Source organism: Pelophylax lessonae, assembly GCF_965119305.1.
Source record: "Pelophylax lessonae genome assembly, chromosome: 4".
Classification (NCBI taxonomy): domain Eukaryota; kingdom Metazoa; phylum Chordata; class Amphibia; order Anura; family Ranidae; genus Pelophylax; species Pelophylax lessonae.
Genome location: NC_138771.1, coordinates 106,941,384 through 106,954,058, shown reverse-complemented (window position 1 = coordinate 106,954,058; position 12,675 = coordinate 106,941,384). Strand labels below are relative to the sequence as shown.

Here is a 12,675-nt window from a genome sequence, read left to right as displayed (position 1 = left end):
ACATACAGTAACTGAGTGCTGAAGAGTTAGCCTACAGAAACTGGGTATTGGGTACTGAGAGTTTAACATACATGCCTCGGGACTAAGCACTAAGGAGATGATGCACATGGGCTTAGGACTGGACATTGAGGGGTGCCCAGGGGAATGAGCGCTGAGGGGTTACTAAACCTGTGCTGGGGCAGGGTACTAAAGAGTTAATGTTATATTTACGGGGTTAACACTTTTTGTTGAGGGGTTAACACGATCACTGAGTGGTTAATACAGGAGCGGCTGCTGCAGAACTGAGCTTCAGCAGTGAATTCTGACCCTCTTGACTGTGTGTCTGAGCTCAGAGTACAATATCTATGGGGAGAACCTGGATAATATTTAAATGCAGTTTGTGTGGTGGGAGTGTGTGACTGCAGACTGAGCCTGAAACTGGAGAGTGCGTGCTGGGGAAGGCATACAGGGGAAAGAACAATCGATGTGCTAGATGTGTGATTCCATTGGGGAAGGACCAGGAAGAAGCTGATTTGCAAAGTGGCAAGTGAAAATAAAATTTAAAAATTTGATAACATAATAGGGTTTTATTGCAGTGATTTTGCAATGTGTGTAACTTGAGAAAAACTTAAGTGAATTTGAGTATGAGGAACAAAAAAGAATGCAATAATTGTGATAGAAATACATGGCAAGGGCCATTGTCTTGTATGATATACAAGGCTGTTTTTATGATGCAGCTCAGTATACTAATCTAGCATTACAGTAGAGACCAGATAATTTTTATTTTTATATTAACAATTAATTGAAATTCTATGTGCAGATGAAATCATTAAGTAAAATTCTGGTGCACGTAAAGGTGTATGCCCCTTAACAACTACTCAGAGAGTATATTTAGTTAATTAGTCAAAATACATAGTTAAAAATTAGAGGAGGTAGTGTGTCCAAACTCTGTAAGATAGACAAAAAAGGGGAAAGGGGGGAGGCCCAACCTGAGTGTAGTGTTAGAGTATCAGTGTTTATTTCACAAGGTTAAAAATACAAGACGTAAGAGATAGTCACGTTCATTATAGTGTCAGCAGTCTGATGGTTCCAGCCATCCTGCAGGCTCCACAGATTGTTTGGGTAGCTGGAAAGGAGATGTGAAGAGGCATGAAGTCTGTGATGACCAGCGTGAATCGCGTGGGCGGAATTGACGTCACCAGAAGAGGCGGGAATCAGCATTGGCAATGACAGGGATATAGGCTACACGCTTGGAGCCTACAGCTCCTTCTACTGGCCAGGGGTCAATACAGTAATAATTCATTTCAGTTGAACAAGTGGAGTCTTATTAAATTTTTACTGGTATGGTCTTGGCTGCCTCTGGCTCTTTTCATGAGTTACCCATAGAAGTTTGAAAGCGGCTGAAAGTTTGCAAGCTTTCTGACATGAAAAAAACCTCTTCATGGAAGGAACAAATTTGTAATTGAGGGAACAGTTCATTATTGCATGAATGGTCCAGTTTAGCTGGTTGCTTTTTCTTCCTTGAAAAGAACCACTGAGGGTATTTGTTGTGTCCTGTGTCACCCCACTTACAACCCGACTGTTGTTTTCAGTTTCTAATAATGATCTAAATTCAGAAGCAGATTGTATTACAGTACACTTTGCTGTGTATATTGAATTTCTAACATTGAAAGAATTAATTTTACTTTCTTGTTCTTTTTTCATCTAGAAACAGGACAAGAACTGCAATCAGTCCGGGATCATATGGCTATGGAAAGATTCCTTATATACTGCCACTACAGAGCGACACAGGCCAAAACACCCCTAGAAAAAGACGACAGATTCAGCTAGGGCGACAGTCTATGTCTGGACAAAATGCAGCCCAGAGCCAGTCGTTCAGCCTCCCATCAAGTCATCGTAGTAATCTTTACCAGGACGAGCTCTATACTCCAGTCAGGCAAGAGTCTTCACAGCCTTCATCAAATCTGCAGTTTTCTCATTCCCAGTCCCTTCCAATGGCACAAAGTTCATTTGCTGATGCTACTAGACAAGGTTCCACCTCCCTAAATCTGCTCCGAGATAAACCACTGGCACAACGTGGATCTACAGCCATTTCTTGTACTGGTGCTTACAAACAGCACAAATTGTGCAATAAGCAGGTACGTGCAAATTTTTCACTTTTTAGGTCTCTGCCGCTAGCCACATTTTATGATTGCAGGACAAACAGTAGTTTGTATCTGATGCAATATAAATATTTGGTTACAACTTCTTGTGACTACATTAAAGTCCACAATATAATTAGTAAGCCCTGATAAAGGGGGAGTGTTTTTGCTCCAAAAACCAGTGGCTGTTTTTATGTGATCAGTGAACATATAAAATCATCTTGGACTTAAAAATTCAAAATGTAAATAAAACTAAAGTAACTGGTGCATATCTGTTGACAACCACAACTTAAAGTTAAAGTTCAGCCAAAAGCTAACTAAGGCTAAACCTACTCCCAATCCCATTCTAAGCCTATTTTATCCAACCCTGTAAAGAAAAGATCTGTATACTTAGCTATTCTGAAACTGCTCATGGTCTGGTCTCATGATCAACTATCAGCAGCGGCTTCAATGTGGAAGAGGGGCAGTTGACAATGGATGCCCCATATTAAGCCTATGGGTGACATCATCTCCCAGGCATTTGCAGTTTTTGTTGGCAATCTCTCCTGTACACAGAAGCCACCACTGGAGAGATTATGTAACTGGACCAGTGTGGCTTCAGAATAGGTAAGTATATAGATCTTTTCTTTACAGGGTTAGATAGAATCGACTTATAATGGAGGTGGGAGTAGGTTTAGCTTTAGTTAGCTTTTGACTGAACTTACACATTAAAGTCAAGAACTCTACTCAGAGGTGAATTGTTAGCCTAAACGATCAACGGTGGTCTCTAACTAGGGTTTAGGGTGGTAATCACTTTCCTCATCAAAGTCCAGTTTATGTTTGTGAGCTTTAGATTAAAATAGTTCAGTACCACCCATATCAGTGAGTTGCATAGTTCACTTCCTGAGTCTTCAGCGATGTGATCTTTATAATTCCACATGACCACAGAACAGTTGTGACATTCAGTAAAATATTATAAAGTTAATATTTTGTTTTCCACTATTTAAATTCTACCATGAAATATGTAAGACCCTCTTCTTGGCTTTTGGTTAGAGGCCAGACAAAGATATTTTACTATAACTATTTTAGAAAAATCTGCCAAAGGGTGAATTCTAGATGCCAAGGACCATCCTATCCAAATAAAAATTAGATTTAGATTGGACTTTATGGTCTTGGTTAGTAGCTAGACCCAGAAATGCTAGTGAAGATATTTAAACATAACTATTTAAGAAAAATTTGCCAAAGGATGAATTCTAGACACTTTCCAACCGTTAAAGCGTAAGTTCTTTTTGCAAAAAATGAAAAGGTGAACTTACACCCTCCCCATGCCCCTGGTCTCCGCTGCACCTACCTCAGTGGGTGATTAGCTCTCCCAGCTCTCTCAGCGGGTATAGCAGTCAGAGATTTCAAAGTCTGACCCTTCTTCCCCCCCCCTCTTTCTTTAGGGCTTTTGGGGTGAATGAGAACTATTCCGATTGGTCAAGTGGACACATGCCAGTGTTAGTTCATCTTTTCATTTTCTGTAAAAAGGTGAATCTACATTCATCAAATTATTTTTCGTTGAAATTGTCCTTTAAGCAGCACTCTTCTTAAAATAGGTTGAATTCAAGTGCTGGTGATACCTAATATTAGTTTGGCAAGCTGAAGCCCCTGTTTTTATCCTAGTATATTTTAGACAAATCTTTAACTCTTACTGTAAAAAAAAAGGAATTATGAGAGGTTCAATAAAACTCTGATGATTAAAGATGCTATCTTCTTTTGTAAATGTATGATCCGTATTTAATAATAGCTTTTCTTTCAACATAAGAGAGCATGACCAGAAGCACTGATTGTGGATGAGGAAAAAGAGTATGGTAAAATTTGTTTAATATTGCTGGACCATTTGATCCTGAACCATAAATAACTTCCCCATCATATATTTTACAATCATATGTAACTGCTCAGTAAAATATTTCAAGCTTCCTTGTATGGCATTTAATGATGGGGAACTTATTTTATACATTAGGTAGATTTAAAGAGACAAGAGTAAATATACTGTGTGTTATTTTATACACTTAAAACCGCATGGGTGGAAAAAATTGCAGTCTGACCAAATAAATCACAGACAACGGGAAGTAAGTGATTTTCAGAATGTGTCCCAGTAGAAAGGAAAACAGAAGTGCACTGTGGCTTTTTTCAGTGGTTTCAATGTCTCCAATTTGCACAAATGCATTACTTTTAACGAAGTCCTTATTCGTAGAGAAATAATGAACTTTGCAAGTCAAGTCCATCATCATACTTTCAGATAGTTAAACACTTTATGTCAAGAGCAAAAATCATAAATATTTTGGTCTACTGGGTAATCAGTAGCAATAAAATACTGTATTATATAGACTATAAAATTACAGTTCATTTCAGTGAGTGTCATAAGTGTTGTTAGGAAAAAAAAAAAAAAAACTGAAGAAAGATATTTAAAGGAAAATGTTTGTGCAGATAGAAATAAAAGGACTAGAATTGCTAACCTGTTTTTCTAAGATTAGGCAGTCTATACACAAGTCAATTCCTTTGTTCAACCAGCGAGTTGAATGAAAAAAACTGACCCACTTTCCCCATCCACACATTCAAGGTGGATAGGGGAATTCTCCTCGCTGAGCTATTGTATTCTGACAGTGAAGAGACTTCCCTGCCATCAGAATACACTGATCAGCATTGCTGGCTATAGCCGACAGTGCCGATCAAGCGGAGAAAACCCGATAGGGCAGTTGTACAGAAGTTAATCAGCAGATCAACTTCTGTAAAACCGCAGTGGCCATAAATGGATTACAATTTGGACGGCCCCTGCTGAACCGACCAAATTTAGATCCATGTATGGCTGGCTTTACTGGTTACCTGGCAGAGTCTGGTGATCTGCATTACCACTAGACAACTAGAATTATTCAAAAGGACAAGTTCTTTGTGACAACGGAACTGAAATAGGGAGGACATTTTTCAGTGGAGAAACCTGATCCAGTAATAGCTGTCCAGTAGGGGATTTCTCCTCAGTTGGAGAGTTTTCCCTTTACTTCTTGCTGTGTATTTGTGAGGAGAAGGAAAATTAATTTGATCATTCCCTGTTCTATCAAAAGCTTAAAAAAGTATTGGGGATTTAGGGCTCCATTCCCAAATTTTTTTCTTTAAAATTGTTGGTAAAATACATAGCATTTTTAAATTGTTTTTCTAGTTCCTGTTTTCCAGTGACTATGTCTCTGAAGGGTCCACTGGCGTCACCCTTGCATGTGTGCTACCAGCTGGCACTACAACCAAAAGTCTGTATGCTGCATAGACCCACACAAACGGATAGCCCCAAAGCCTATGGTCAAAAGCCATTCTCCTACTCCCCCATCCCCCCACCTGGGGCCTGTATTATCCATTGCGATTTCTTGACCTGTGACGTGCTCTGTGTGCCGGAAAGTTCAGGGATCTGAAGCCAGAAGTAAAGAAGGGTGAAAAAAGTGATTTCTGGGCACACATATGCAGAAAACAATGTACCAGGGAATGTTTCCTTGCTTAATCAAAATGCATTATTGTAAAAAGATAGCCTAAGTGCAGTCAAAATAACTCCACAAAAATAAACACAAGGAACATATGTTCAGGTCAGTGTGCCCCTTGTGCTGATTCCTCTCCTGTTAGGTGAAATCCTCCTCCATCTATCCACACTCACCTCTTCCAGTGCAAACTAGTTCATTCATAGAAGTAAAAATAGCAGCTTATATGAATAAAATAGCTTGGCAGAAAAGGTGGAAATAGTTGGGCACTCTTTGAGTGCCTGTGACAGCTACAACAGTTTTTTTTTTTTTAACTCCCACCACACCAGAAACCTGTGGGGGTGGGCATCAATGAAGGTGGATTTCACCTAGCAGAAGAGGAATCAGCACAATGGGACACATCCTACTGACCGTAATTTATGTCCTTGTGCTGATTTTCTTTTTTTTTTTTTTTACTTTGACTGTACTTAGACTTTAATGGTGCGAGTAAAAAATATGCTAATACTTTAAGTTGTGGCAACATCATAGGAAATGGTGTCTTGATAATCTTTCCCATGTGGCTAGCAGTCCCTCTGCATATTTGTATTCCTGGTTGTTTAAGCCTCAAATAATTGGGGCAATAGAGAGGTTACATCTGTGAAAGGCAAACTTTCATCCTTGCAAATTCATTGAATGCTGGTTTTCTCTTTCGTTCATTGACGGACACAGCTCCTGATCTTCTTAATCATTGGGTTATACTGCCCCCTACAGGAGTAGGACGCTAGGCAAAAAAAGTCTGGCTTTGCCTATGGGCAGTCCCAGGGGGTATACTCCCACTCTCTGCTATAGGTACTCAGTTTTTTTCCTTCCAACGTGTGACTGTCCCCGGTCCGCTTACAGGCTCTTTTTCGGGCGGTGCAAGACCTTTTACTTTAAAGGGTGTTGATCCCATTTCCGACTTTTAAACGTTTTCAGGGCTTTTACTCAAACCTGTTTACAGTCCCCAGGAAGGAAGGCAAGGTGCATCAATTCTGGACCTCAAGGCGCTGAACTGCTTTGTGCTGTTGCAGAAGTTCAGAATAGTCCATTCGCATGACGGTGGCTTCCCTGCATCAGGGAGATTTTCTTGCCTCTATCAACATCAAGGAACGCTTGCCTTCACATTCCAATACGTGTCAATCTCCAGGGCTTCCTCCGTTTTGCCATGGGAGAGGAGCATTATCAGTTTGTGACGTTACCTTTGGTCTCGCCTCTGCTCCTCGGGTCTTCACAAAAGTGTTGGCCCGGTGCAAGCATTGTTATGTCAATGGGGGATCATGGTCAGGGCTGCTGTTAAAAATCGGGGGGGCCCTGTACAGACTACCTGGCAGGGCCCCCCCCCCAAGAAAATATTTAAGATAAATTTAGCTAAAAATTACAACAAAATCATTATTAGCAGACACAAATATAACATAACTCACATAATTCCTGCTAAATCTAAAAAAAAAAAAAAAACTATGTTAAATAAAAATGAAGATGAGATGAGAAAAATTTACAGGCTGGGCAGTTGGAGCTCAGTGATCAGAGAGACAGAGAGAGAGAAACAAAGTTACAAATACACTCCTGAGCAGAGATAACAGAGCCAGTGCTGGGAGGGGGGCCCACACAAGGGAGGGGGATTAGTGAGGTACAACTCTCTCTTTCTCAGCAGATAAAATCTGATAGCAGGGAGAGGGACAGATCAGATTTAGGTGCAGGAGGAAGATTTCTGTATTTGTTGTCCATCACTAATCCCCCTCTCTGTGTGGGCCCCCCTGTGTGCTCGGGCCCCCTACAAGAGGGCTGGTGGTCCCCCCCTATCAGGGGCCCTGATCATGGTACTGGGCTACTTGTATGACCGCCTTCTGTGAGCAGAGTCTCCTACTGCTCTGGTGGCAAACCTTGAAATCACCATAATGGCTTGAAGGAGTTTGGCTAGATTCTGAATTTTCAGAAGTCTGCTCTGGTTCCGTCCATAAAGCTGAACTATTTGGGTCTGACTCTGGACTCGGCCTTAGCCAGAGTGCTTCTTCCTCTGGACAAACTCCAGAAACTGCAGGCTGCAATTTGTCTCCTGCTGTCTAGCAGATGGTCATACTTTTTGAACTTCCATGTGGGTGCTGTGCCTGATGGTGTCTACCTTCGAGGCGGTTCCATTTGCGCAGTTCCATACGAGGTCCCTGCAAGGGAGATTCTGACAAAATGGGACAAGAATCTGCAGTCTCTGGACAATCAGATCTGGCTGAGCCGGGTAACAAAAGAGTCCTTGATATGGTGGCTTCGTTCTTTGGCTCATCGGCTGGGCAAATCCTCCCACCCCTTGTATATGATAGTGGTCACCACAGATGCCAACCTGTCTGGCTGGGGAGGCGTCCTCGGAAAAAGTTCTGCTCAGGGTATCTGGACACTGAAAGAGTCCAGGCTACTGATCAATGTCTTGGAACTTCAAGCGATGAGATTGTGCCTGGAACATTGGACTGATCGTCTTCAGGGATGTCCATGCACATTCAATCTGACACGCCACGGCCGTGGCTTATGTCAATCACCAGGGGGGCACAAGAAGTTTCTTGGTGGCTATGCAGGTACCTGGAATTCTAAGGTGGGCAGAATGGTTAGTTCCAGCCCTCTCTGCCGTAAACATTCCCGGGGTGGAAAAGTTGCAGGCGGATTACCACAGTTGGAAGGCTTTGCACCAAGGGGAGTGGTCCCTTCATCCAGAGGGGTTTCATCAGTTGGGTCTCGGGTGGAGCATATCCGAGGTAGATCCGAGGTAGATCTGTTGGCATCTGGCTTCAAGAGAAAGGTGCAGAGGTTTGTGGCTTGGTCATGGGCGGATGCAACAGATGCACTGGTGGCCCCGTGGGGTCAGTATCGTCTGATTTACACCTTCCCTAATCTCAAGATTCTGCCAAGACTTCTATGCAGGATCGAGGCAGAAGGGATTCTGGTCATCTCAGTGGCCCCAGACTGGCCTCACCAGGCTTGGTACGCCGATGTGGTGCAGCTGGTTGCCTACGTTCCTTATAAGCGTCCTCTCAGGGAGGATCTGCTGTGCCAAGGACCAATCTTCCATCCTGCTTTACAGTCACTGGCTTTGACAGCTTGGCTGTTGAACGCCAGGTGCTGATGGATAGAGGTTTGTCTGAGTCAGTGATTCCAACGCTGCTAGGAAAAGCTAGGAAATCTACTTCTTGGAAGATCTACCATCATACGTGGAAGACGTACATTGTGTGGTTTAAGTCTCTTGTGGTTCATCCTCGCTCTTAGGGGGTTAGGCACTTAACCCCTCCAGTGCGGTCTCTGTTGCCTCCTTGGGACCTTGATTTGGTGCTCGGTCCTCCAGAAGCCTCCTTTTGAGAAACTTTGGTTGAATCCCCTGCTCACACTGTCCTACAAAGTGCCCTTTTTGGTGGCTATCACCTCTGCACGCAGGGTGTAGGAATTGGTGTTGTTAGCCTGTCTTTCACTGTACTTCGTGGTTCACAGAGATAAGGTGGTTTTTCACCTCTGTCCATCGTTCCTTCCTCAGGTTGTCTCTGATTTTCATTTCAATGAAGACATTGTGTTGCCTTCCCTGTGTCCCAGGCCAACACATCCAAAGGAAATTGCTTTGCATGCCCTGGATGTGGACTGGGCAATTAAGATGTACCTGGCAGCTACAGAGTTTTTTAGAAAGTCAGACTCACTGTTTGTGCTCACAGATGTGCCCCGGAAAGGGTTGTCCGTTTCCTCTGCGAACATTTCCAGGTGGCTGAGAAAGACGGTGATTCAGGCCTATTTCATCAAGGGTCAGGTTCCTCCTTCCCCTGCTAAGGGGCACCCTACCCCGGTGCTCAGTGCCTCCAGTCATCAGATGTCAGTGACACAGGTTTGCAGGGCGGCCATCTGGTCGCTGGTGCACACTTTCGCAACATTCTATAAAGTGGATGTGTTGGCATCTGCGAATGCTTCCTTTGGCCGCAAGGTTTTGCAGGCTGCTGTTTAGAGGACCTGGTCCTCTTTGAGGGTGCATTGTTTTTTTCAGGTGGGCTCCAGTTTTTTGGTTGAGCTCCTGTTTACCTGGTTGACTATAATTAGCCTAGGGAGTTTCTTTTCGCTGTTTCCACCCCTCATGTTTAACACTACTTTGGGACGTCCCAATTGTTAAGAAGATCAGGAGCTATGTCCATCCATGAACGAAAAATAAAATGGGATTTTTGCCTTATCCGTAAAATCCATTTCTCTGATGTTCATTGACGGACACAGCACCCACCCTCTGTGGAGTTGTAATTCTTCTGACACTGCTTGTAACAAAACTGAGTACCTATAGCAGAGAGAGGGAGTATACCACCTGGGACTGCCCATAGGCGTAGCCAGACTTTTTTTCTACCTAGTGTCCTACTTCTGTAGGGGGCAGTATAACCCAATGGTTAAGAAGATCAGGAGCTGCATCCGTCAATGAACATCAGGGAAATGGATTTTACGGTAATTCAAAAATCCAATTTTTGCTTACTCCTTGCCCAAACCCTGCATACCCTCTTGGGTTCCTAGACTTCTCATCACACAAGTGTCCATATCTTCACAGTCAGTACCTTTTGTGTATTGTCCAGGACTCCACACCATACCTACTTTTCAAGGTGCTGAACTCTTATCTACCACTAAGGCTCCGTTCACATGTTAGCGTATGGATCGCGGGCAGAACCGCCGCGTTTCCGCCCGCGATCCGGAGAATATTGCAAATCGCGGGATGCCTGTACAAGTGCTTCTTTGGAGTGTATTGCGTCCCGCGATTTTTTCTGCGTGATGTTACCGCGATTAGGCAGGCAGAAATCGCGGCAACATCGCTCAGCGTTTGGGGGGCTATTGCAAATCAACGGGCAACGCACAGGCGTCCCGCGATTTGCAGTAATATCCGAATCATGGGCGGAATCGCGGCGGTTCTGCCCGCGATCCATGCGCTAACATGTGAACGGAGCCTTAAGCAACATGCCCAGGGAAAGCACCTCTAGCACCAAATATTTATGTAAGTGTAATGGCTAGGTGCCACATACAGGATTAGGTAAACATCATAGATGAAAAAGTATACTGCATTGGTCAATTCTCCAGTCACAAAGTTCAGTCTAGATGCTGTGATTTATTCAAATTAAGCTCCTGAAATTTTTTACCTGCTGTTGAAGGCCAGTAGGACCACAAAAACGGTAAACTTTATCGTGGCGTAATGTTTGCTCTATTTCTGGGTCTTTACGATCACTGTAGACCCTATGTGATATGTTTGGAAGCACACATGTGATATTGGCCAAAGTTTTTTTTTCTATTGATTGATATTTTTTTCCTCTCAACTTTTTCTGTATAAAAAAGAATGGTGTAGAAGCCTTAAAGCCTAAGTTTAGGTAAAACTTCGGTAAAAAGCAAAAGGGACAGTACTAACATTAATTCTGCAGCGTCCCTTGTGGTGGATAACTTCTGTCCTCTGAAGACCCCCAATAGGGTGGACATAGTTGGCACTCTTTTTAAGTGCCTGTGAGAGGTCCCTTGGATCAATAATGCACATAGCATTGGAAGTTTATGGCTGTAGGGTATGGGGAGGGGCAGAAGACAGAAGATTTCAACTATGACAGCCAGCATTAGCACAAAGGACACTTCTGGTTAAATGTAAGGATCGCTTCTCGTGCTGATTTTTTTTTTTAATATTCTAAACCTAGTCTATAAGGCTTATTTTTATACAGAAAATGCTTTAAATGTTTCCTTAGTGTAATCATTTGTCTCTGGTTAATCATTTGCCACTATTCTTTTATGTACATTTATAGTGAAAAGTAGAATATTAAGAATTTTGCTCTTTCTGTAAGCTTTAAAAAAGCTAGCTTGTGCAGCACTGCTGATCATTTTATTTTGCTTTATGCACCATGCAGGGTTTAGGGAATTCAAGTCACCTTGAATCTAGTGTTCTTCTACAAAAATTGTATAGTTGTGAACACATATTGGAGTTGATTTACTAAAACAGAAGTGTGCAAAATCTGGTGCAGCTGTGCATGGTAGCCAATCCACTTCTAACTTCAGTTTGTTCAATTAAAGCAGGCCTTCAGTCATTTTTTCATCTTTCCATCTATTAAATCTTCTGGCCTTGTTGTTTTACTTTGGATAGTAAAACATTGTTTTTCTGCCAGTAAATACCTTTTACAGCCAACTTCCTCTTTCTTGTCTGCTAATTAGCCTAGGCTAATGACATCACACACAGCTTTTTCTATCACTCTCATGAGAGTTTGCCAGCAAGGGAGGAGGGATAAGTCACAGGAAAGCCAACGTGAGCTGCAGAGCTGGAGGGGGCTTGATGAGGGCAGAGATAACAGGAGACTGCAAAGATCCATAAGTATTCATCAAGAGAGGAGAAATGTGCAGGCAAGCAGTGGTGTGAGTGTGTCTTTCCTTCTGTATATATGTATATGTGTGTCTGTATATGTGTGTGTGCGTGTGTGCCTGTGTGCCTCTGTGTAAATCCAGGACGTGAACAGTCAGCAGCTTTAGCTGCCCACAGTTAAAATGGCTGCAGCCAGACTTAGTGGAGGGAGATTTCTGCAGAATTTTTGGCAGGTACAGAATCGCAGTATATATAAAATAATATGCAAAGTGGTTGGAGAGAGCTTCAGAATGGCAAATATGTTTTTATTACAAATTATGTGGGCAGACTGCAGTTCCTCTTTGGACATTTACAATAAAACCTGGAAGCTGATTGGTTTCTATGCAGAGCTACACCAGATTTTGCACTCTCCAGTTTTAGTCAATCACCCCCATAATCTGTTATAATATTTACACATTCCGCTTTCCCCTATATTTACATTGTGTTCTGCCTGGGCTTGGAATTAGCTGTTATAGTAATCTACAATATACGTAATCTACTATATATTTATTTAGACATTTTAAAACCCGGTTGTGAAGCAGACACACTTCTTTACAGCAATATATTTGCAAAATCTTAATATTATGTGTAAATATTTCTTCACCTAATTTTGTGAAACTATAGGGAGGAGGGTGGCTATAATTTTAGCTTCAAACATGTACCATATAACCAAGTTAAAACTTCCTGCTTAACAACACAACAC

The 12,675-nt window shown here is 42.4% G+C and overlaps 1 protein-coding gene across 1 annotated transcript in view; it reads left to right on the top strand.

Moving 5' to 3' along the window:
- THSD4 (thrombospondin type 1 domain containing 4) overlaps window positions 1-12,675 on the top strand; it is a 997,759-nt gene that overhangs the window by 275,959 nt on the left and 709,125 nt on the right. The window contains exon 5 of the mRNA XM_082253070.1: window positions 1,688-2,117. Coding sequence (XP_082109196.1) covers window positions 1,688-2,117 — 430 coding nt within the window. The remainder of the gene's footprint in view (window positions 1-1,687; window positions 2,118-12,675) is intronic.